Source organism: Malus sylvestris, chromosome 4 (assembly GCF_916048215.2).
Source record: "Malus sylvestris chromosome 4, drMalSylv7.2, whole genome shotgun sequence".
NCBI classification, from domain to species: domain Eukaryota; kingdom Viridiplantae; phylum Streptophyta; class Magnoliopsida; order Rosales; family Rosaceae; genus Malus; species Malus sylvestris.
Window position 1 is genome coordinate 2,491,536 of NC_062263.1, and position 24,786 is coordinate 2,516,321.

At 38.1% G+C, this 24,786-nt stretch overlaps 3 protein-coding genes across 4 annotated transcripts in view; all 3 read right to left on the minus strand.

Annotated features, from left to right (window-relative positions):
- The window catches only part of LOC126618892 (vacuolar-processing enzyme-like), a 73,178-nt gene that overhangs the window by 17,702 nt on the left and 30,690 nt on the right, over positions 1-24,786 (minus strand). The gene's annotated exons all lie outside the window — the stretch shown is intronic.
- Positions 1-24,786, minus strand: part of LOC126618894 (vacuolar-processing enzyme-like) — a 57,959-nt gene that overhangs the window by 17,702 nt on the left and 15,471 nt on the right. The gene's annotated exons all lie outside the window — the stretch shown is intronic.
- The window catches only part of LOC126618893 (vacuolar-processing enzyme-like), a 44,022-nt gene that overhangs the window by 17,702 nt on the left and 1,534 nt on the right, over positions 1-24,786 (minus strand). The window contains exons 7-9 of the mRNA XM_050287110.1: positions 24,570-24,761; positions 24,208-24,414; positions 23,884-24,072 (exon numbers count right to left, since the gene is read on the minus strand). Of these exons, the coding sequence (XP_050143067.1) occupies positions 23,923-24,072; positions 24,208-24,414; positions 24,570-24,761 (549 nt within the window). The 3' untranslated portion in view covers positions 23,884-23,922. The remainder of the gene's footprint in view (positions 1-23,883; positions 24,073-24,207; positions 24,415-24,569; positions 24,762-24,786) is intronic.

The window sequence follows — 24,786 nt, forward strand, 5'->3', positions numbered from 1 at the left end:
CAAATTAATAGTTTCCAAGGGGTCTTACACCTCTGGCGGTGGCTTATCGAGTTCTGCACACAAAAACTCAACTAACTCTAGATTGTCGGGTAAATCTTCTAGCCCATCCAGGTCATATATACATTCATCCATTTGTATGGCCGTTTCTAACTCATTCCCAAAGAACTCTTATTCACCTCTGTTTTGGGAGCTTGAGGCTGCTTCCATTTGTTCCTCAATTAAGCTCCCCATTTCCTGTTAGGGAGTTGGGACGATATAGGGTCTATCACATTCTTCCTTGGTGAAGAACAATCCTTGCTCCAAAAGCTTTTAGGCTGTCACCTTAGTCGGGCGACCGTTCTCATCAGCTCCTAAGCACTGAAGAATCCCAATACTATGATTGTAAAAGCTGGCTTCTGTAACATTAGCAGTGGGGAGGAATAGCCATGACTAGGCATGCACCATCTCTCAAAATCCTGGTCTCATGGCTCTCTCTTCATGGTAAACTGCTACTTGTTGATGTATGGTCAAAGACACTGAGAGACTCTGATGAATCCAATCTCGGCCTAGTAAAGCTCCATAAGTAGAAGTACTGTCTACCACGAATAAGCTAGCATGATTTGCTTGGAACCCAAGTCAACCTCTAGATGGCAATATCCCATGAGTTCTAGTGATGGCCCCGGAAAAGCTGGAAACTGTTAGATCTGTGGAGATGAGATCATCCTTACTTCTACACATCTTTTTCATTTGCTTATACGGCAACACATTAACCGTAGCTTATCCATTAATCAAAACCCTTTTGAAGGGTACTCCCTCCAGATAAGCAGTTACATATATAGGTTTGAGATGGCTAGTCAGAGTCAAACTCGGGCGACTGAAGACCATTCTGTCTGAGTACACCCTCTCGGGTTCTTTCTTCATGAGCTCGGGCAGACTTATTCTACTTGACTCTTATTTCCCTGTCTCTTCAACACTAACAAGTGCCATCATAGGTTCTGTTGCCAAGTAGTCACCCTCCATTGTGGCAGGTTGATCAGGCTCAGCACAAAACATGGTAGATAAAACATATGTCATGTTTACGTGGAAGTTGCTAGGTCTAGATAAGTCCCTCTTCTTGCTACCAATGTGGCCTATGAACTTATCCAACCAGGCATGTGCTTCTTCAGGCAACGTTTCCTCTCAAGTTACGCCAAAGTTTAGCACTTATCGTGGGACTTCACAAAGAGTATCAACCAACAATGGTGCGGGTAACCCCTTCTCAGGTGAGATAATTCCAAAGCATATTGGTTTTGGGCTCCATCTTGGGGTTGGCATCATCACCATATCCTCTTGAGCTTTCCTCAAGATTCTGTATTTCCCAGGATGAGGGTTTTGCGGCACATGGTTTCCTTCCCCTTCGGTCTTGTTATTAGCTTTCTCCACCTCATTCTTAGTCCTCCAATAGAGTTGATTTCTTCCCATATCAGGTACATTCTCAAACTTTACATTCTCAGAGGTTTCTGAGGCAGTTGGGACTTTCAATGAGTTCATATGGGCTTTGTGTTGACTCTAAACTCTTCTGATCATGAAGGCTCCCATTTCTTTGACGGACGTCCCATCCTTTCCAACCACATACCATTTCCGCCCCAGTTGGGTAGGATTCTTCTTTGTGACTGGATTCACTGTCCTCCCCTTTACTCTAACATCTTCACCAGCATAGCTTGGCTAGGGTGGCCTCATATCCACCCATCTTTGCACTTTGGCTTCTCTGTCTTCCACCTCTTTAGAAGCTTCGTAGTTTTTAAACACTTATGACAAGTCCTTTGGTTGATAGTCCCCTCCCAACCTTTGGAAAACATTCATAGAGGCATCTTTCTTAGCTGCCTGCATGCCATTTTTACGGGCTTTTTACTCTTCTCTCTCTCTTCTTTTGATCAGCTCTTGATCGATAATGGCTCCTGACGCTGGGACTTCCAACTCACACTCGCATTGGCACTTGTTACACAACACCACTCATTTGATTATGGCTGGGTGTTAGATCCCACATCGCCCAAGGGAGTGGATCATTTATGCCTTATATGTATATGCCCACCTCTTCCTAACATGAGGCCTTTTAAGAGCTTACTGACTTCGGGTTCTATCGAAACTTCGAGGTTAAGCGAGTTTGGGCGAGAACATTCCCAATATGGGTGGCCTACTGGGAAGTTCTTGTGTGAGTTTCTAGAAACAAAATCGTGAGGGCGTGGCCCAAAACGGACAATATCGTGTTACTGCGGAGTCAAGCCTTGGATGTGGTGAACCCCGGGTTGAGATGTGACAATTTGGTATAAGAGACAATCCCTGGCTGAAAGTGTGCCGACAAAGACGTTGGGCCCTTAAAGGGGTGGATTGTTAGATCCTACATTGCCCTGGGGAGTGGATCCTCATTGAGCCTTTTCAAGCAACTTGATAACTCCTTCAGTTGACCTATCAACTTGTCTCCATTCTGTTTTCACTTCCCAGGTATCTTTTCCTTTCCCCTTTTCAGCCCACGTTAAGTTGATCATATTTATTAGGGTTTCTAGGAAAGGGTCAGTGTCAATGATCATATTGGCCTACGATTTCTCCAGCAATAATTTTCCTTTCACTATAAGGTCTTGTATCCAATCCCTGAACTGGACACAGTTGGCTATGAAGTGATTGGGAAACTTTTTGGTGTTGTTGGGCACAATCACTCTCGCTCGAACCAACTCTTCATAAATCTCCGCAGCCTTGGTCAAGTCAAAAGAATAACTCTGGTATTTGGGGAGCTTCATGAGGACAAATCCACCATCATTCATGACCACTTTCTGGTCCTTGACTGGCTGGACTAACCCCTTCACTATTGAAGGCTTAAAAGGGTTGACATCTCCGCCGTGCACATGTCCATTCTCTCTCATTAGTGGCCATTATTCTCTTCTGGCTCTCCTTCAAACTCCACTTGATGGATTGAAGCTTTACTTTTGTAGAAATGAGGAGTCTTAGATGAGTACTTCACTTGTTATTTCTCCAATAATAGTTTCTCATACTTGGTGGTAGCAATCACCAACTCTTGTAGCTCATTGAATTGTGCATCATAGAACTTTTTTCTCAAAGGCAATTTCAACGTCTTCTGAGCGATGGATATGAGTTATGCATGATTTATAGGGAATTGGCACCTTATCCTTATCCTTCTGAACATCATCATGAAGTCTTTAGTGGACTCTCATACTACTTAACTTTAACCAGATCATTGATAATCATCTTGGGCTTGACCCTGTAAAACTGCTCATGGAAGGTTATCTCCATTTGCCCCCAATTGACAATAGAATTAAGGGGCAACATAGAGTACCACTGAAATGCTAAGCACACTAAGGAGTTTCTAAACAATCTCAACTTGTAGTTGGAATCAAATGCCACACAGTGATTAGAGAACTTGAAAATGTGATCTCTGGAAGACACATTGCTGTCTTCTTCGCTAAATGTTGGGAACACGGGCATCTTGAAGTTGACGGGAAATGGGTTATGTTCGTCAACATACTTAGGATGGGGCTTCTGATAGGTGATCCTAAACAATGGGCGAGCTCGTGGCTAAGCATTCCAGGCCACCATTTTCTTTAACTCGGCTAATTCATCTCTGAGCTGTTGATGAACTGTATTAGTTTGAAGAGTATGAGAAGATACCTATTTCGGGCTATAATCATTGCCCGAGAAAGTCTCCTTTCTTGGTTCGGGCTTCCTCCACTTGACATCCCCTCCCTTACTGGCCATTGGTGGTGGCCTATAAGGATGAGGTTTGTCTGCCTTGGTAGGCTCGCCTTTTCCACTAGATTCCCCGTTTAACTAAGGCATCCCATACTTCATTCTTTCTTGCCCGCTCTACCCTCTACTATTAAGTGAAAATAGTGGGGGGTCGAACAACTCTGCTTCTAGGATTCCCTCCAACACTGGCTGATCAATCCCAGATCCCTCATTCTTTTTATCTTTACCATTCTTTTCCTTGAGCAAAGGAAAGAATGAAATAACTTGTTCTTTCTCAAGGCTTACTCACCTCACATAACCATTCTTTGGAGTAGAGTACTCCAAATCTAGTCTTCTTTGCAAACTCCCTGTTAAGGAACAGAGTCTGCTTACTTCACCCCTGGTTTCTAAGGAAATCTTCTTCATACTTTTTAACACTTGCACCATGGTGGCTTACAAGTCTTCATTGGTCACTTTCTCTTCTAACGTCTCGGATAAGCTCGGGCTTTCTAGAATAACTGGTCCTTGAAGGGTAGGAAAATCCTCAAGATGATTTGTCATGCTTGATTTTGGTAAACACTCGAGTAACCTGTACTCTGTGTGCCACTTGAAGGTTTTCTCCTTCATTCTTCTTCTTGGCATACAAGACTAATATGGTCCCACTAGGCATGCAAAAACTATGTTCAGGCAAAGATTTCTCAATAAATGGCTCATCGGCTCTCAGCACAACTTCCCAAGGGATTGGCACTTTGGATGTGTAGTCGGGCACTTTGGATGTGTAGTCGGGCTCTTGTTTGCTGATGTGCTGCAAGAAGAGAATAGAGTTAGTTTTGACAGGTGCCTTTGTCGGGCCTTAGATGTAGGTCTTGAGGCTCGCAATCAAAACTAACTAAGTGCTAGGCGTGCCATTGATATCTCAATATAGCAGATGTAGAACAAGATTGTATTTAGTTGATTACTTGCGCCCCAAGTTACTCAGACTTCTTGTTATCAAAGGGTCGTGGATGGGTTAAGTCCACATTAAGTTCTTTTTCTTGCCTTGTGACCAAAGACATTCAATTCATAGTCTTGTATATTCGAATGAAAAGAGTCCAGATCCCTTAAGTCATTTGTTTGGTTCTTGATTGGTTTTAAATGAAAGCATATCCATTAAGTTGACCAGATCCAAATGCAAACGATACTTTTAAAATAGGAAAACAGATAGTTATGACTTGAATACATGTTAAAGAATACATTAAGCGGTAGATCTATTATCTTAGAAAACACATAAAGAACTTTAAGCAAGATTTCACCTTGTCGGGTAAGGTTGAACTTCCTGCAATCACTTCTCTTTGAGTTTATAGAGGTTTCTATCCTAAAAAAGGATGGATGGTAAACAAGTTTACACAAGGGAATCGATACTACGCCATTAAGGAGATATCCTGAAAATGACTGAGTTCTGGGCTGATTACAACTTTTAAATGCAAATCTGGCTTGAAAGCAGAGTTTGTATGTTTGTTTGTTTGATTGGTTGAGTGTCCTTGTCTCTGGGGCATCTTCCTCCTTTTATAGGCAGATTATCCCAACTGCAATGATTTTGCTTTTGCCTGAAAGCACTTGGAGGGTAGTGAATCATCAGCTTTTTACTTGTATTGCCACTGAAAAATGCTTTTTGGCTGATTCTGAGTTAGTCCCCATCACTTGACATTTAAATCATAGGCACATGGTCTATGTATTAATGGGAAGGCACCAATCTGTCTTTGGGCTTGATGCTTGGGCTTCGGGCAAGTCTCCCTTCTAGTTGGCATTTCTGGACTTCCACACACTTGCAACCCAATGTTCAAATATTAACCCAAACAAGTATATACTTGCTTTTGCTTACCAATGGTTGGTGAAGAGGTTGTTTAGGTTATGTCATGGAAGCTTCATGGAGAGGTTTTTTTTTCTTTTCTCTTAGTGAGAGAAAGACATCTAAGGATGGGTTAATAGCGCAAAAGGAAGTACCGTCACCATCTAATTTGAAATCAAGAGACGAATATGGTATACAAAAGGATGATGTGGGGTGTGGGGTGTGAGGATACTATGAGAAAGAATGTGGGTTATTTAAGATCAATTTTAATTGAAAAAAGAAATGTGGGGTGTAATCAACAATATTTGTGGTGTGAATAAAACAACCCTTGATTTTAAACTAATTTAAAGTTCGGGATGGAAATTCAAACTTCGGTGGGTGCACATGTTGGAGTGAGTCAACATCCAACATGCGCACTTAGTACGGTCTAGTAGGATTCTTCTTTATTGGTAAATGAGATGTCTAAATTTGATTCTCGTCAAAAAGGAATTTGGACCACATTATAGCCGAACCTCACACCTTTAGTGTAGATAATATCGTTTATTAAAAAATACATCAAAAACCAAATAGGATTGTGATTTATTTTCCTTTTCTTGAAAGATTTACTTTCGTACATACATCAGTAAGATTTTCTTTTCTATTGTATATAAATTAAAAATGTTTTCTCCTTACTCAACAAGGATTGTATCTATGTAAATATATGCCTTCACAGAGAAAAGAAGGCTAAATAGCCAAAATGGTCCTTGAGATTTGCATAACTCATCACTTTGGTCCCTAACATTTCAAATCAATCAAAGTCGTCCCTGAGATTGTCCACCATCCATCATTTTGGTCATTCCGTTAAAAACTCCGTTAAGTGTCCTGGAGCTCTTGGCCGAAAGTTTGGGCAATTTTCAAAGCTTCATAACTCAATCGTTTCTTAACCAAATTCGATCCATAATATATCAAAATGAAGATAGTAAAGTGTAGAATAAGATTATACCTATTTGGAAGCCCAATGGTTACCGGAGATGGCCGGAAAATAGCCTCAAAGTTGACTAGTCCGAGGAAAAACTGGAAAACTCGCCGGAAACTGGGTAAACTTTAAACGTTCATAACTTCTTCAATACTAAACGAAATTAAGTGATTCAAAATGAAAATCATACTTCTCAACAAGACGAAGAGAATGGTACCTTTTTTTACGGCTAAATCAGCGTGGTTTGGCAGGAAAATGGCTCGAAAGTGGCCGTGGATAGCATGTGTGCTGTAGCCAATATAGTTACATTCACGTTTACATATGTTACAATTAGGAGTTAGTAGAACATAAACAAGGGATTCCTAATCTATAGAGGTGTACAATTAAGAAAATTGATTACTGTAAACTTTATATTGCTAAAACAAAAATTAAGCACAAATTAAGTGGGTTGTCAACACTCCCCAGAACCATCGATCCGAATGGACTAGAAATTTAAACAAACAACTTCGAAACGGTGCATGGAGAGGTCAGCGGAGAAACCAACAAATTGATCCGGTTATATGTTGAACGGGAAAAAATCAAACCATTAGTCCAAGTAAGCAGAGAGAGTATAGTGAATGGTTGGATGATGACTAAACCCCACTTGTAGAATGGGAGAAGTAAAGGAACTTAAAAACCGGTCGCCATTCAAAAGAAAGAGTCTTTCTTTTGACGGTTGGATCGTTAAAACTAGTTTCGTATGATACGTATCCCATCAAAACGATAGATTCATCAACACTTAGAGTTTATTTATACTTTCATTAATTAGACTAAATATATTAATTATTTTATGTATTAATTAGACTATGGTTCAATTCGTATGTGATGATATTTTATCATAAAATTATGTTTTTTGTTTTTTATTACGTATTTTATTTATTAAAATTTTAAAATATTATATGAGATAACATAAAGTATTTTATTCATTACCGTTGCCTACCCAGTTCGCTAGTTATGCCAATGCTGACGACGAAGACGACATAACGAATGATGACATGAAACATCCATAACCTTTGTTTTATGTGTTTTAAGTATTAATTAGACAATATTTTTGTTTTTTTATTATGTATTTTATTAATTAAAATCTTAAAATGTTATATGAGATACTCAAAAAAAAAAAACTCGTTATTTTTTTTGTATGGGTTAACTTTTTTTATTTAAAAAAAAAACTATTTTCATGTCGCTTTTAGGCGACGGCATTGGTCAGATAATTTGAAGTGCACTAGGTGGGAACTTTCCCACTTGTTTTGCACGAGTCAGAAGATGGTATCGCTTTTAAGCGACACCATAGTTAACCAAAGCGACGCCACGTGCATTTCAGTAAAGCTTGTCAGAAGATGGTGTTGCTTTTAAGCGACACCAAAGTTAACCAAAGCGACGTCACATGCTTTTCAAGAAACCGTGTTAGAAAGAAGTTTGATTTAATGGGACGTGTACATCAGTAGTGTGTCAAAATTTTGTGTCGGTTGAAATTGACACTAAATTTAACTAAAGCGACACCACGTTTAGTTCAATAAATTTGGTCAGAAAGTAGTTGGATTGAATTCGACGTAATGTGTGGCAGAAGTTGGTGTCGGTTTTAATCGACACCAACCTTCACTTATTTCGACGCTGATGGGTTTTAATACGACATCCTTTACTTAATGTCGGTTTTAACCGACGCCAACTTCGTATCCATATTTAAAACCCTTCTTTCCCCATTTTATCCGTGCTTTCGTTTGTTGCCTAATTTCAGTCTCTCTTTCTCCTTCCCAATTTCGTCTATACCTTTCATTTCTTCTCCCTTTTTAGTTTTTGTACTTCTCCTTTCAGAAACTTTTGCTATGGATCATCATTTTGAAGATGAACATGCTGACGAACTCCAATTCGAAGAGGTAGGTGGTCCATTTTTTATTTACTATGGTTATTAATTTTAGTTTTTTGTTTTGTATTCCAACTAGTATGATGCCTAAATTGAAAATATGATTTTTGTTCCTTGGTTTTTTATTGTTTTTTCTATATTTATAAGGATCAACTTAACAAAGAAGGGGACCCTCAATTCCCAGTTGGAAGCAACAGCCGTGTTCTTTTGATGCTTCTGGAAAATGCGTTAGTGAATATTCTAGTGCTTTTTCTAAACATGTAGCGGTAGAGGTTCGAGATATTTTTTGCGTATGATCAAGGAAGAACGCAGGGAAGCTTTCTGGAATAGAATAAAGGTAGAAATATTTTTTGTTATTTGAAGAGAGTAGAATAAGTCAATGTTTATGGTGATAATTAATTTGCTTAAATATTTTGATGAGTATAGGAAACTATTATTTTTCGAGGAGCACGAGAACACTTCAAATGTGGATCCTCAACAGTGGGCTGATTTTGTGGCCTACTGGAATAAAGAAAAAGGTAAACGTTTTATGATTTGTTTTGTTATAGCTTGAAATTTGTTTAATAAATTCTTTTTATTTTCAGGAGATTGCTACAAAAAAAAAAAAAAAGCATAGTAGGCGGTTGAAAACAATGAACCACATAACCGATGCAAAATCTTTTGCAAGAATTCGGGCAGAACTTGTAATGGTTGTACATTTTCATATGGACGACATCATCTCCAGCATAAAAACAAACTGTAGCTAGAAGATTTATTAAATTTTTTTATTTTTTAATATATCTGGTGTCGCTTATGGAGGACACCAGCCTAATTATTTTATTTATCAAAATGTTAGGTAATGTCGATTACGACCGACAGTAGCTTTACTATTTTATTTATTAAAATTACTTGATGTCGGTTTGGACCGACAGTAAGTGTGATATTTTAATTGTTTATTTGTAACTTAACGTCGATTTGGACCGCCACCATATCAGATTTCCATGCCTCTTATAAGCGAAGTAAGCACCGATGTCACTTTTAAGCGACGTTGTTGTTCTTTTTATTTTATATTACTTTGCTTCTTGGTGGCGGATTAAGGGGGCTAAGCGACATCAATACCCTTTTGTGATGGTAGTATTGGCGTCGGTTCCTCTATGCGACATTGCACGATTTAATGTCAGATTTTTACCAAAAATCCGACAGTAAGTGGTGTTTCTTGTCGGATTTAAACCGTCAGTGATATCCCCTTTTGTAGAGTGAACTTTTCAAAGTTTTGAGACCCAATTGTGAGACCCAGAAGAATGCACGCACTCTCCATATGTTATGGTAATCGGCCTCAACATGCTTTGTGGGATTATAAAACACCGAATTGAAATCCATGTTGGTGGTACTAATTATAAGGTTGCCACAAAGTAACAAGGTAGAAGTAGGACTGTAGGAGTAACTTCCAACCCATTAAGTAAATGAGCAATCCAAGCTTCAACAGACAACTTAGGAAGAGAATGATACTTAGCCTCATAAGAACAGCAAGAAAAGAATCGGTTGTTTTTTAGCACTCCAAGTTATATGGTTGAGACCAAGAAACATACAAAATAAATAGTCAATTGATGAGTGTTGGAACAACCAGTCGATTAGCATAGGAGAAATCAAAATATGATGGAGACCAACAAATAGCGAAATATAGGCATAAAAACAACCAAATTTGAAGAATGAGGAGCACTTAATAACTGAAAAGAAAAAAAAAATTATGATGCAACACTCTGGTTAGACAAAGAAATTTAAGATTATTAAGGAATTTTAAAATGATGCAAATTGGAATGACGGAATTTTGTTTTCTGAAATTTGTAAATTTTCTTATTTGGTTAACCTAAAAGAACAATGGAATTTGAATACGAAATTTGTTTTTTAAAACTCTCACTCATAGTGCATGTCAATTTAAAAATTCTACTTTTATCAAAATTTTAAGTTCATTTCCCTCATCCAAACATATTGTAAAAGAAATGTCGACTTTAACAAGGTGTGATAGTGAAGAAAGCCAACAAGCTATATATACTCCATGACATCGTAAATGTAACTCTCCCTCAAAGAGGACAGTTAATTGGAGGTAAGAAAAGCAAGCTTTTTTAGTTGGTGTATACAATACAAAGTTTGTAATGGTTCACCTTAATTTCCATATAGTCCTTAGTTTCTTATGCACTCATTTAGGGAATGACTCCTTAAGTGACTGAATTATTTTAGGCGTGTGAGATCAATTCATTTAGTTATTGACTTACTGTATGAGTGTTTGACCTAGTTAATTAAGGATATTTTTAAGAGAAAAATCTGTTTTGATTTGGCCTAGGAATTAGGCGACGAAACTCAAATAACAAGGTCTGCATGTTTCGTTAAACACCTTTTGCATAACCCTAATATTCAATATTGCATCTGTGAGACAAAGGAGAGGTTTAACATATGTTAGGTTTTGAGAGCAACTGGGTGAATGTCTTCTAAACTTAGCATTCATTCACACATCATCATCTCTTCGTGAAAAAGCTGCTTTCCCTCGCACTCGTGCAAATCTTTGTGTTTCGTAGTTTTGCTTTCGAACTGCTACTTGTGTTGTTTGTTCTTACTGTTTTACAGTAGGATTGAAACTACTGTCAGCACTGGGTCTCGATCAAGGTATAAAATATTGATGATATCAGAAATATCAGTAGTCCAAAAACAAGGAATTTCGATGGAAATATCGGGATATTATCGATATCGATAAAAATTGAATAAAAACCACGGAAATTGTAAGAAAAACTTGGAAATTTTTATTGAAACTTTGTAGGATGTTTATTTAGTCAATTATATATTAGTTTATCACAAAAAATTGAAAGGAAATGCATTGCATGATAGATATAACTAATTTAAGTTGATTATATAGCGAGCTAACAAACATTGTGAGTGTAGAAAATATGTAGTAATTAATTAAAGAAGTTTAAACACACCATAATCATTTATATATAATGAATTAGTACAATATTTTACACTTTATACATTGCATGGTAAGATACATGAGTAACTTAGCAATGTCTAAAATATCGATGATATCGAAAATATCGGTAGTCCAAAAAAATATCGGTAGACCAAAAACACGAAAATTTCGATAGAAATATCAGGATATTATGAATATTTTAGACCATAATCTCAATCCACCAAATTAGCAATTTCAGGGTACAAACTAGAAAACTACATGGCTTACAATCTGACATATTGTGGTACTTGAGAAGGTACTGGTATACTTGGTTTGTGAAGGACGAAGTCCAAAATCGATAGAGGACCTAGAGGTCGGACCGAACCAAGATAAAAGAGTTCGAACTCATTGCCACATGTAATAGTTACTAAGAAAATAAGATAGGGTTGATTGCTAGTCGAAACACAGTAGCATCAACATACAATATAAGAACCATAATACCAGAAGACAAGCAAAAGATAGAAGAATCCTCATTCATAATAAATTACACTTTACCATCTCAGGTTTGGGTCGATTTTGTTGGAATTTTTGGATCGCTGGGCCCGTCCCACTCTAACGACACCAATACTGTCCCCACTTAACCACCTGCACAATCCTCAGGTGTGGGGTTTTACCACAAAAGGCCTCGGTATTAGTTAGAGTGGGGTAATACTATTTAAACCCCTTTGGTTTTCTTCACCCCACCGATGTGGGACAGTTTAACACTCCCCCTCACGTGTAACCTCATTTAGTGGTTCACACGTGGAGATCCACATCGGTGATTGAAACTCAGAGGTCGGCTGACGTTGGGCCCACTTATTTCACGTGTAACCTCATTTAATGGTTCTCACGTGGAGATCCACATCGGTGATTGAAACTCAGAGGTCGGCTGACGTTGGGCCCACTTGTTTTCAATTGGAACTCAGCGGTCGTCTCTATATTAAGAGCTCAGACTTGTTTCCTTCCGGGTGGTGACAAGCTCGTTAGCTTGCACGGGCCCGCAACCGTGGGCTCTGATACCATGTTGGAATTTTTGGATCGCTGGGCCCGCCCCACTCTAACGACACCGATACTGTCCCCACTTTAACCACCTGCACAATCCTCAGGTGTGGGGTTTTACCACAAAAGGCCTCGGTATTAGTTAGAGTGGGGTAATACTATTTAAACCCCTTTGGTTTTCTTCACCCCACTGATGTGGGACAGTTTAACAGATTTCAATTCCTTACAATATCTTTAAAACATTTCACTTTCATGCATCAAATACTATTTTATTTCAATATAGTACATCCGTTACATTTTCCATCCATTGATCCGTTAAGAGCTGACATGGCTGTCACATTTGTACCACTTAACTACCAAATTTGTACCACGTGGCAAAAAAATAACTTTTTATTCATTTAAAAATAATTAATTAAAAAAACATTTAAAAAAAAAGAAAAAACAAAAACCCAGAACCCATCTTTCCCCCGACCCACCTCCCTCCCCCACAACCCCCCCCCTCCCCACCACACCTTCTCCCACTCCTCCCTCTTCACCTCTCCGTTTCTTCCTCAATTCACCACCACGCAACTCCTCTGACTTTCCCGGCGTTGATCCAACCCATCTTCCCCCCACCCCTCTTCTCCCTCCGAGCCTCCCAACCTCGGCCTTACCACCGTCGGCGGCCTTCCCACCTTCTTTATTATCTCCAAAATCTCCAGAGCCGTCCCACCTCCCATGGGTTTGATTTCTCCTAATGATTCATCTTCTTCCTTGTTATAAGGATCCAAGACCTTTTCTTCCTCTTTTTATTAATTTATAATTTTTTGGCAAAACCAAATACCAACAAAAATCTTTCCATTTCTCAGATTCGGATTCACCAACATTCTTGAAATTCCTGCGTCAAAAATGGAAATTAAATTCTGGGCTTCTTCACACGTTGTTCAATCTTCAAAACCCATATCAGAGTTCTCTCCATTTTCCATCTTAAATTCCTTTTTTTTTTGTTTAATTTGAACCATGTCAGACGTTGTTCAATTTCAATTTTTTTTTTTTTAATTTTCAAACCCCCAAGCCCTCGAATCGAAGAGCCTCGTCGAGGAGGAGGAAATGGAAACCCAAATCTCTGCAGCAACGCTCACCCTTATTATCGCTGGAAACCGAAACCGCGGAGCTCCCAGTTCAGGAGACCCTGAATGCGATGCAGCCGCATCGAAATCTAAGCCGTCGAGGAGGAGTGAGAGAACAAAATCCCTTTCGATTTCGTTGCTGGCTGCGTATCATGGTTCCGATTGACGCCAATTCGAGATTAGAGTAAGAGAAGAAGGAAGAGACAGAGAGGGAGGAGGTCGTCGGAAATAGGTGAGAGGGCGACATTGGTGTTTTTAGGGGTATTTCCTTTTTTTTTTTGTGGGTAATCTGTTTAGAGGGTTGAGGGTTGATTCTTTGGTGTTTATGTATATACATATAATTTTTTTTGGTTGATTCTTGTGCTGGAAAAAAAATTCTGGGTTTTTTGGGATAGAGGTGGTTGGGTTGCAGACTTGCAGGAGAGGGGATGAAGGTTGAAGGTGGTGGGTCGGGGAAGACGATTTTTGGGTTTTTTTTTTTTTTTTTGGTAAATTACACTTTCATACTTCAGGTTTGGGATCTATTTCAATTTCTTACAATATCTTTAAAATACTTCACTTTCATACTTTAAGTACTATTTTATTTCAAAATAATACCTCTGTTACATCTTCCATCTATTGATCTGTTAAATGCTGATGTGGTTGTCACATATATGTCAGGCTACCAAATGTTTGTCACGTGGCAAATAATATATTTTTTTTAAACCTGAATTTTCTCAAAAAATAAAAAAAAAATTGAAACCCATATTTGCAAGAAGAAGAAGAGGAGGAAGAAAGAAAAAGAAAAAGAAAATTGTCCCCCCCCCCCCCCAAAAAAAAGACCCAGAAGAAGAAGAAGAAGAGGGAGGAAGAAAAGAAAAAAAAAATTGAAACAAAACCCACATCTGTGAGAAGAAGAAGAAAGAGAAAAAGAAGAAGAGGGATGAGGGTCGCCGGGCCGGGAGTGGGGACCGGAGGTGGGTCGCTGGGCGGGGGAGAAAGAAAAAGAAAAAGAAAATTGTCCCCCCCCCCCCCCCAAAAAAAAAGACCCAGAAGAAGAAGAAGAAGAGGGAGGAAGAAAAGAAAAAAAAATTGAAACAAAACCCACATCTGTGACGAGAAGAAGAAGAAAGAGAAAAAGAAGAAGAGGGATGAGGGTCGCCGGGCCGGGAGTGGGGACCGGAGGTGGGTCGCTAGGCGGGGGGTGCGACAAGAAGAACAAGAAGGAGAAAAAGAAGAAGAGGGAGGAGGGTCGCCGGGCTAGGAAGGGGGGACCGGAGGTGGGTCGCTGGGTGGGGGGGAAGGGACAATTTTTTTTTTCTTCCTTCTTCTTCTTCTTCTTCTTCTTCTTCTTCTTCTTCTTCTTCTGTGTCGCTGGGGTTGGGGGGGTTAGGGACAAATTTTTTTTCTGTGTCGCTGGGGTTGGGGGGGGTTAGGGACAAATTTTTTTTTTCTTTTCTTCCTCCCTTTTCTTCTTCTTCTTCTTCCTCTTCCTCTTCTTCTTCTGTGTCGCTAGGGTTGGGGAGGTTAGGGACAAATTTTTCTTTTCTTTTCTTCCTCCCTTTTCTTCTTCTTCTTCTTCTTCTTCTTCTTCTTCTTCTTCCTCCTCTTCTTTTTCTAGGTCGCTGGGGGGGGGGGGGGAAGGACAATTTTTTTTGGGTAAATTACATAGTAATCCATCAAGTTTGAGGAAGAAGAAGAAGAAGAAGAAGAGGAAGAAGATGAATATGAGGGAGAAGAGATGAGGAGGAGGGGGTGAGGAAGAGGAATGAGGTTTCTGTGAAGTGGGTGGGTGGGGGTGGGGGGAAAAAGGATCTAGATTTGTTTTTGGTGGGGGGGTTGCGGGGAGATGGATGGGTTTTAATTTTTTTTTCTAATTTTATAATTTATTTAGAAGATTTAGATTTTTTTGCCATGTGGCACACATTTGGCAACCACATGGCACAAATGTGACGGTCACGTCAGCATTTAACGGATTAATGGATAGAGAATCTAACAGATGTATTATATTGAAATAAAATAGTAATTGGGGTATGAAAGTGAAATGTTTTAAAGTTGTTGTATGAGGTTGTAATAGACCTCAAAACCCGAGGGGCTACTGTGTAATTTACCCTTTTTAAAATAAACAACAAATTTCTTTAACTAATTATTTTTAAATGAATAAAAAAAATTTTGCCAAATGGCACAAATTTGGCAGCCACGTGGCACAAATGTGGCAGCCACGTCATCTCTTAACAGATCAATAGATTGAAAATGTAACGGAGGTACTATATTGAAATAAAATAGTACTTGACGTATGAAAGTGAAATGTTTTAAAGATGTTGTAAGGAATTGAAATCGACCCCAAACCTGAGGTTGTAAAGTGTAATTTACCCTTCGTAAGACAAGCAAAAGATAAAATCATGATCCACTAAAACCAAGCTCAAACTGTTTGCTCAATGCCATAAATAGCTTTGTGCAGTTGGCAATCTCGAGTAAAGTGACATGTGAGCATAATCAACAAAAGAAGTTATTTTCGCACATCATTTTTAGATTCTCAAATTCTTACATACCCTTATTTATTTATGGTAATTAAATTGAATAAATCAAACGGAATCAGCGATCACGATTAAATAGGGTTTGTATAAGAAGTTAAAAACAATGTGTGAAAATTACTTCTCATCAACAAATTCCGGTGGTTGAGTGAAAACATTAGTGCTCACATATCCATGAAGAAAAGCATTCTCACATCAGTTGACGGAGAAGTCAACCAAATTGTGCAATCGACAACTTTGACTAAGGTGAATAGAATCAACAAATCCTTGAGGTTGAGACAAGAAAACAGCAGTACATATCCAAGAAGAAAATCATTCTTCACATTTAGTTGACGAAGAGGTCAACCAAAGGCAATAATAGTGGGCTTGACTCCAAAGCCCAACTGAAAGTTGTTAAATCAATTTCGAGAGATGCTAATACAATCTCGTATGCCATCATTGAAAAAAAAAATTATGTTATCTGGGCTCCTCGAGACTTACTCTTCAATTCACTTAGTGGCCGATTCAAAAAAATTCATGTTTAATTATTCATATTATAAATTTGTATATAAAAATTATCAACGCAAAAACTTAATCAAAACTAAGATCATTTTAGAAATAAATAGACGGTTCTCGAGGGTTTTACAAAATCCGTCCATCTGTTTTAAAATAGTTCAATGACTATACTATTTCATATTTTATTTATTTTTTGCACATGTGATCCTTACAAATTACTTTCTATTATGAACGATTCCGATCATAATCATAATGACAAATCCCGACCGGAGTCGAGGCATGTTGACCGACACTTGAAGGTGATGTAGCCAAAGGGAGGGTGATGAATAAAAATAAGGATAAATTTAAACCAAAGTAGCATATATTTAAGCTAATAAAGAGAGTGTGCAGTAGTGGGAAGAACCCATAAAACATAAATAGTCAGAGCATAGATGATAGTACGACCTAAGTAGAGTAGTCAAATCTAGTTAAGGTACTACACAACCGGAAATAAGCTCCTAAATTTATTTATGAAGATGTTAGAACCGCCAGAGATCCCTTGTATGCCACATAGAATTCAGCTAACTAAGTCCTAGAGGGGCGAAAAACAGAAGGGTGAGTGGGGAAAAACAAAGGTTTATAAAATACAGTTATTTTCTGAACATACTAACCCCTCGTCGTAAAACAATTATAGTTTCCAAAAAATCATACTACGTATAAGTATGAAATCAAATGTAAATCAACAATAATTCTAGAAATACACAAATTATGATATCTCAACCGTGGCATAAGAAAAATCTAGTACTCATCAATCTATGCTAACACACGAGTTCATGCAAAGGGATTCCGACGTGAACAGAACTAGGTGTAATCATAATATACGCTCTAACACTACAATCACATGAAGATTGGCGCTAGGCGCATCGCATACGAGTCCTAGTTGCCTATTGTAACCTAGGACAGGACTGGCACCTACAATGGATCCAAGGTGAGCGTGCAGTGCGATGTGAACATACACGTGAATCCTAGCCCTGGCCCGAGGTGAGTACTACACTGGTGCAAGCATGTATGATGAGCAAGTATAATGTATATGAACATGCCATGACAATTTATAAATCTCAACAATCTAATAGCATTTTTAAAATTAAATAAAACATGGCATGATAGGAATAATATCAATCTAAAAGCATTTGTGGAAACTATAAAACTTTATATAATATATATATATATATGCCCACTCACTAATATGTAGTCGAATCGTAGCCTCCTAGCGTTGCTTGTCCTCGTACCTCCTCGGGATAATTCTCTCCTATATGTGAAACAACTATAGTAATTAATTAATTAGGACATACACAAAAAGGTTAGGAAAATCCCCCATAGTTTGCTCAAACGGAGGGTTTAAATATACAAAAACATTTTACTCGACGTCACACACCCGTACACGTTGACCACGCGCCGCCATGAGGTGTCACGAGCCCTCATGCGCCCCTAGGTCGTGGTCACAACCGCACCCACGCACAGGCCACGCGTATGCACTCGATGGTAGATCCCTAGGGAATATTCCATCATATTTGATAGAATATTCCGTTAAATCTAATGGCATTACCTTAACGACGTCAAAATATTTTGTTAACTTTAACGGAATATTCTCCTTCTTCTCCAGTTGTCCTCCGTCGCCATCTGGTTCGCCGGATTCTGGAAAATCTTTAAAACTCCATGTCTTTCTCATTTCTCAACCATTTTCGAGGTACTTTCTATGGAAATGAAGCTTGGGAAGAGAAGAACAAGATTGTACCTTTTGAAAGTCCAAAAGGTGGACTGAAATGGACTGAAAATAGCTTAAAAGTCTCGGACCAACTCCAACTTTCCAAAGCCACGTGTTTACACGTTGGCTTGACTTCAAACTTAGGCTAGGGACTCCAGGGAGTTGCGTAGTTCCATCTAGACATTCCAAAACATTGCAACTCGAATGGAAAGTCGGCGGAGAACCTACACCCGAGTCGGAGCTCCGAGCGGTTCATACGGATGGGCTTAAGGGGATGAGAGGAGCACGATGATGGTGATTTGAGGTCCAATCCGTGAGGTTTAATGATGGTTCTTAGCTGTTGCAGAGAGAAGGGAGACTTGTGTGAGGGAGAGAAGAAGAAGAAGAAGAAGAAGAAGAGAGAGAGAGAGGGAAGACTTCTGATTGGACAGAAAGGAGGTCTCTGATTGGGTGAGAAGAAATGGGGCAAAAGCTGATTGGCGATGAGGTATGGTCACGGGACAAATTTTTAAAGAGAAAAAGTGATAAGATTTGGTACAATATAAAAATACATAATCTGGCTCACCTTATCAAAAACAATATTCCCAACTCTAAATAATTAGCAAATGTATGTACAATTTTACCCATTGTTAACATATAACTAAGCGCAACTTCTTCGTTACAAATCCAATTCGGGTCTAACTCGCGCTCACGCATTCGTAACATTGAGTACTATTTAATTACGATAATAGGAAAATAAATAAAAGCCGAATAACTACGTCCATATCATGTTCCATTTTGCCAACAAGGGCATAATCATCATTTTACACACTTGAGAAGGAAATAACATGGAAAATTAGGGACAGGTCGTCACACATAAAGTTCCGTCGATCAAACACGTAGTAAATTGTGGAAGAAATCCTTCTCATTCGTTAAAGAGTCAAGTTAATAGATAATACTTGGGTATTCACTAGTTTAATTTCTATTTATTAAGGAATGACATTATTACTAAATACTAGTCAAACAAAAGAAACTCTCTTAATTAAGACCCGTTGTATCACAAAAAAGGTAATTTTATAAGTCATATGACGTGATTTTTAATGATTAGATTTACTTAAGTATTGATTAACATCTTATTTTTGTTGTGACACATTATATAGTTTACAAATTCAATCTAAAAATTTGATCTACTTAACACTACTCATCGTGAAAATAAGAGAAATTGATAATCGTGTCGTACCCCTATACAAGCATGATGAAATCAACTTGACTTAGAGTTTGAGTGACCATAGGTCCATCCACACCCAAAGCCAAAGGTTCTCCCATCATTGCATTTTTGTACGATACGGTAATGCTAAGGAGGTTAAATATGTAGACTAAATTTTATAAACTAAATGACATAAATGTTGATGATTGGATTATTACTTAAGTGTTGATTAACGTACTTATTTTTTATTAGTGACACATCATTTAGTTTGCAAATTTAAGGCTCGTTTGGAAGTTATTTTAAAATGAGTGAATTGCTTTTGATAGTGTCTTTTTTAAACCAATTCTTAGTAAAAGTGCAAGTGAATCCTAAAATTGAAGTGTTTTTTGCAAGAAGCACATAACTGGTGCTTCCTGCAAGAAGCACATAACTGGTATTTCTTGCAAGAAGCACTTTAAGTGCTTTTGAAACCCAAAAACAATTTCACCAAAAACCCCTTCAATTATTTTAAAAGAATTTCTTAGTCTACAAATTTAGTCTCACTAGCATTACTCAAAAAATTAGTTTACCGAACATTCAAGAAAATAAGAGAGACTAATAACTGTGCCACGCCCTTGTACACCCAAGATGAAATCAACTTGACTTTAGAGTTTGAGTGACCACATGTCCATCCACACCCAAAGCCAAAGCTTCTCCCATCATTGCATTTTTGCACAATATGGTAATGCTAAGGAGATTAAATATGTAGACTAAATTTTATAAACTAAATGACATGAAAGTTGATGATTAGATTATTACTTAAGTGTTGATTAACGTGCTTATTTTTTTTATTGGTGACACATCTTTTAGCAACTTTAGAGCTCGTTTGGAAGTGCTTTTAAAATGACTGAAATCGCTTTTGATGAAAGTGTTTTTTGAACCAATTCTTAGTAAAATGCAAGTGAATCCTGAAAAAGTACATGAAGTGTTTCTTATAAGAAGCACATAACTGGTGCTTCTTGCATGAAGCACTTTAAGTGCTTTTGGAACCCAAAAACCCCTTCAATTATTTTAAAAGCATTTTTAAACGAGCTCTTAGTCTACAAATTTAGTCTAACTAGTATTACTCAAAAAATTAGTCTACCTAGCATAAAAATCAGAGAGACTAATAACCGAATCACACCCATGTACACACAAGATGAAATTGACTTTAGAGTTTGAGTGACTGCATGTCCATCCACACCCAAAGCCAAAGGTTATCCCATCATTGCATTTTTGCACGATACAATAATGCTAGGAGATTAAATATGTAGTATAAATATTATAAACTAAATTACATGAAAGTTGATAATTGAATTATTACTTAAGTGTTGATTAACGTGCTTATTTTTTATTAGTGACACATCATTTAGTTTGCAAATTTAGGACTCTTTTGGAAGTGTTTTTAAAATGACTGAAATCGTTTTTGAAGAGAGTTTTTTTTAACCAATTATTAGTAAAAGTGCAAGTGAATCTTGCAAGAAACATATAACTGGTGCTTTATGCAAGAAGCACATAACTGGTGTTTTCTGCAAGAAGCACATAACTGGTGCTTCTTGCAGAAAGCACTTTAAGTGCTTTTAGAACCTAAAAACACTTTCACCAAAAACACATTCAATTATTTTAAAAACATTTCTAAACAAGCTTTTAGTCTACAAATTTAATCTAACTAGTATTACTAAAAAAAATAGTCTACTTTACATTGTTGGTCATGAAAATTAAAGAGACTGATAACCGTGTCGCACCATTTCACACGCAAGATGAAATCAACTTCACGTTAGTGTTTGAGTGACCACGAGTCCATCCACATCCAAAGCCGAAGGTTCTCCCATCATTGCACTTTTGCACGATACGGTTTTCCAAAAATGTCCATCGGGGATATTCCCCCAACCAACAACATTTGGTCCCCCTAAATCCCTACCAGCAAACCGGCGCGTGCCTGTCAAATGAAAATCAAAATCACCCCGAATGGAACCGGCAAAATCCGGTAGCCAGTCTAATAAGGTCCTGTTTGTGAAGAAAATAGACCAGCCACCACCAGAAAAGTTTGAGCCTGACAATGAGTCTGAGAGTTTGAGGGTTTGGTGATTATTCAGCGGTTGGAGATATGGCTGGAGTTGGAGTTGCAGAAAGAGAAGGTGTTACCCTGCAGGAACTGAAGAAGAAAATGGCTGAGTTTTCAAGGGAGAGAGACTGGGATCAGTTTCATAGCCCTAGAAATCTGCTTTTGGCTCTGGTAATTTGTACAACTTCAAAACCCTAACATCAGTTCAGTACCCATTTGTGAAATCTTAGTAAAACTTGCTTACAGCCATCGTTTCTGCTTCTATGACTGTTTGTCCACATACCCATTATCTATTATTCTCCTATTTTTTTATTAAGTATTGTTAAATAGATTAAATTATAGACAAAATTTTGTAAACTAAATGACATGAAAGTTACGTTAATAAACTTGCGGGAAATTTTATTAAAACCCATTCAACCTCTTTTTACACCCAACTTTAAAAATATTTTATTCAAATTCCTAATTCACCCTTGTATAAAACTGAAAAACAAAAAACAAAATCAAAATGTATTTCCACACCCACCATTATTCTACCTCAAACCCCACCAGAGTTTGTCGACGATTTTCAAGGCAACTTCAATTCAAACTGCCTTCCATGGCAGCCCATTTACCTTCCATACAAGCTTTGACATCCATACAACATAAAAGCACCCTTGGTCGTGATTCTCCACGTCGCCATCAAAAACTCTATAAGCCCCCATCTGCGTCGGCATTTGTCGGTTGAAGGACACGAAAGCTGGAGCTCAATGCCATCAAATACCAAGTCAAGCTTTGCAAGGGCTCCTCCAAAAAGTACACGCAGCTCAATGCAGAAGATAATACTACCATGTGTTGCAGTGATCATGGCGTGTCAGGCACCAAAAACAGTAGTTGTGAACGGTGATATGTACAAATAGAGTCGGTTACAATTTTTTTAACAAAACTAGAGCTAGGAGATGCTTAACAGACGAGTTGAAGTCACCTTGATTGCATGCTTAGCCCGTCTAGTTCTGCTTTTGATTAGGAGTTTGTAATCGGTTCAGAAGCCCCTCTTATGTTTTGTATTTAAGGATTGTGTAGCCTTTATTATTGTATTTTGGTTTTGTGAAAAAAAATAGTTCTGAAGGTTGTCTATTTCTAGCCTTTTAAGCTACAGTGTTCATGGTTTTTGAGCTCCACTTTCAAAATGGTTGATTTGTTGCTTACTCGTATCTTTTATTTTCTTTCAGCTTCGTTGTTCTTCTATCTATTATTCAAGCTGGGGATCTTCCAATGCATTGGAAAAAGGCTATGTAAAATGTGTTGGGCTGCATGTGAGACGTATGGGTTTGCATTGGGAGATATTACTTGTTTCTTGTGGCACAAGCTAAGGAACACTAGGCGGATAGGCCGACTGCGTCACCTCACCGCCATTGCCGCCTCCACCAATTTTCAGACACAGAACAAGGCTTCAGTTCGAGTAAAGAAAATGACATGTGGGATAACTATCAGAACTTAAACGTCAGTAGAAAGCGGAAGTTAGTCACCGGGAGAAGAAAGGATAGGCTGCAGAGCTCTATTTACCCTTCAAGTAGGCATGTTACTTGTAGCCATCGCCATGTAAGGTATTGTATTTTGATTAGTTGAATTTTAGATATGACGCCTAATAAAAAATATATGAGATTGGAAATCCTCGCGTACGACGAGACAATATAAATTATAATGCACGAGTACCTCCCTCCCATCGGAGTCTAGAAACCAAATCCAACATAGGTTTTCTCCTTTTCATGAAAAAACGAAACTGTTGGCATACTAAACTTGAAATTATTTAAGAGAAACGAAGGACGAATCTTCACGTCAAGAGTGCAGATCAACGATTAAAAAGGATCAAATTTGATCTACGATGGTATACATAACTAATTTTTTCGTTCTTTAGTTAAAATTATTTTCTCTCAGTAGAGATTTTGCTTCACCAGCCTTGCAAGACCATTTCCGAAAATATTTTGTATTATTTCGGTTTTCTTATGGCATCATGATAGTATTTTGTAAAGATGGTATTTTGTATGCTAGTTTTGGAAAGGATAGAGGTCACCAAAAATGGTGATGATTGCAAAGAATTTAAGAAGGGAATGTCGGTTATTGGAGACTGCTACTGCGGCAGCTCATAGCACACATATATATACATATATGTAATTGATAGGGTTTTGGGATTGCACAGTCAGCCGTTATCTCCATTGGAGCTAGCTGACAAAATGCTCACCAACCTATTTGTACAAAGCGAATCTTAGCCCTTCATTGGAGCTTTTAATCTAAGCCTTACACTGGTAAAAAACCATCACTTAACTTAAACTAGCCGTTACATTTCAAAAGAAAATAGCCGTTGGCTTTCTTAGTCTAGCTGCTGCAATTTCTTCAAGATCAACTTCAGAAATGTTTAGCATCCAACACATCACCTTCACACATACATATATTGATCATTTATCTGATCAGAAAGGAAGTTCTAGACATTGGGTTTGTTGGCACAAGTTTGATCAGATGCTGCAACCATTTTCTCTGTGGTAATCCCAGCATTGCATATGTTGGCTATAGCTCGTGTGTACTTCATTCCATATGCAGATAAATGTCCACAGTACTTCTCATAAATATTCAACTACATGGAAAGAACTCAAAATCAATTATCTCGGAGATAAAACTTGTTTACTTCAAAAAACTGAAGAAAGAAGCACAAGCACTTGCGTGTCGTCTAGATCAATTGGATGTATAGAATTACAGGAGATGAACTTACAAAGTTCTTGAAGCAGTCCCAATTATCTACCACAGGTTGGCCCTGTGGCCTAACATTCATTAAAACGTTTGAGCTCTTCTCGTGTCCGAACAAAGCCTCCCCTAGTTTCGTTATGCTATAGTCCACGTTTTTCCTATGAGCAATTTCAAGCAGCAGCTGCTTCTGAGCACCCTGTTTCTCTTGAGATCCAGTAGGAGCTCTTTGCAGCTGACACATATATAACGAAAAATACAAATTGTCAAAAACATACGAAAAGTTCTCTAGCCGGAGAGTTTGGCATGTACTAATCAATACATATATGTGTATACATGAAAGTTAAACACATCGAAGTTTGGAATTCAGAATAAAAGAAGAGCAGAAACCTTTTGTTGAAAGTAGAGGAGCTTCGTGTCACGTTGGTCAACAGCCCTTGAGATCGAGGGTGAAGAGATATCGCTGGTGGAAGTATGGCTACGATTAGAAAGATCAGCACCCATGTAAGCAAAGAGGAACTCCTGTTTATGACTCATATCTCCGTACTGCATAACATGCGAATTAGTTGTTCTTCTTCGAACCTGTAATTCAATCGACATGTTCACA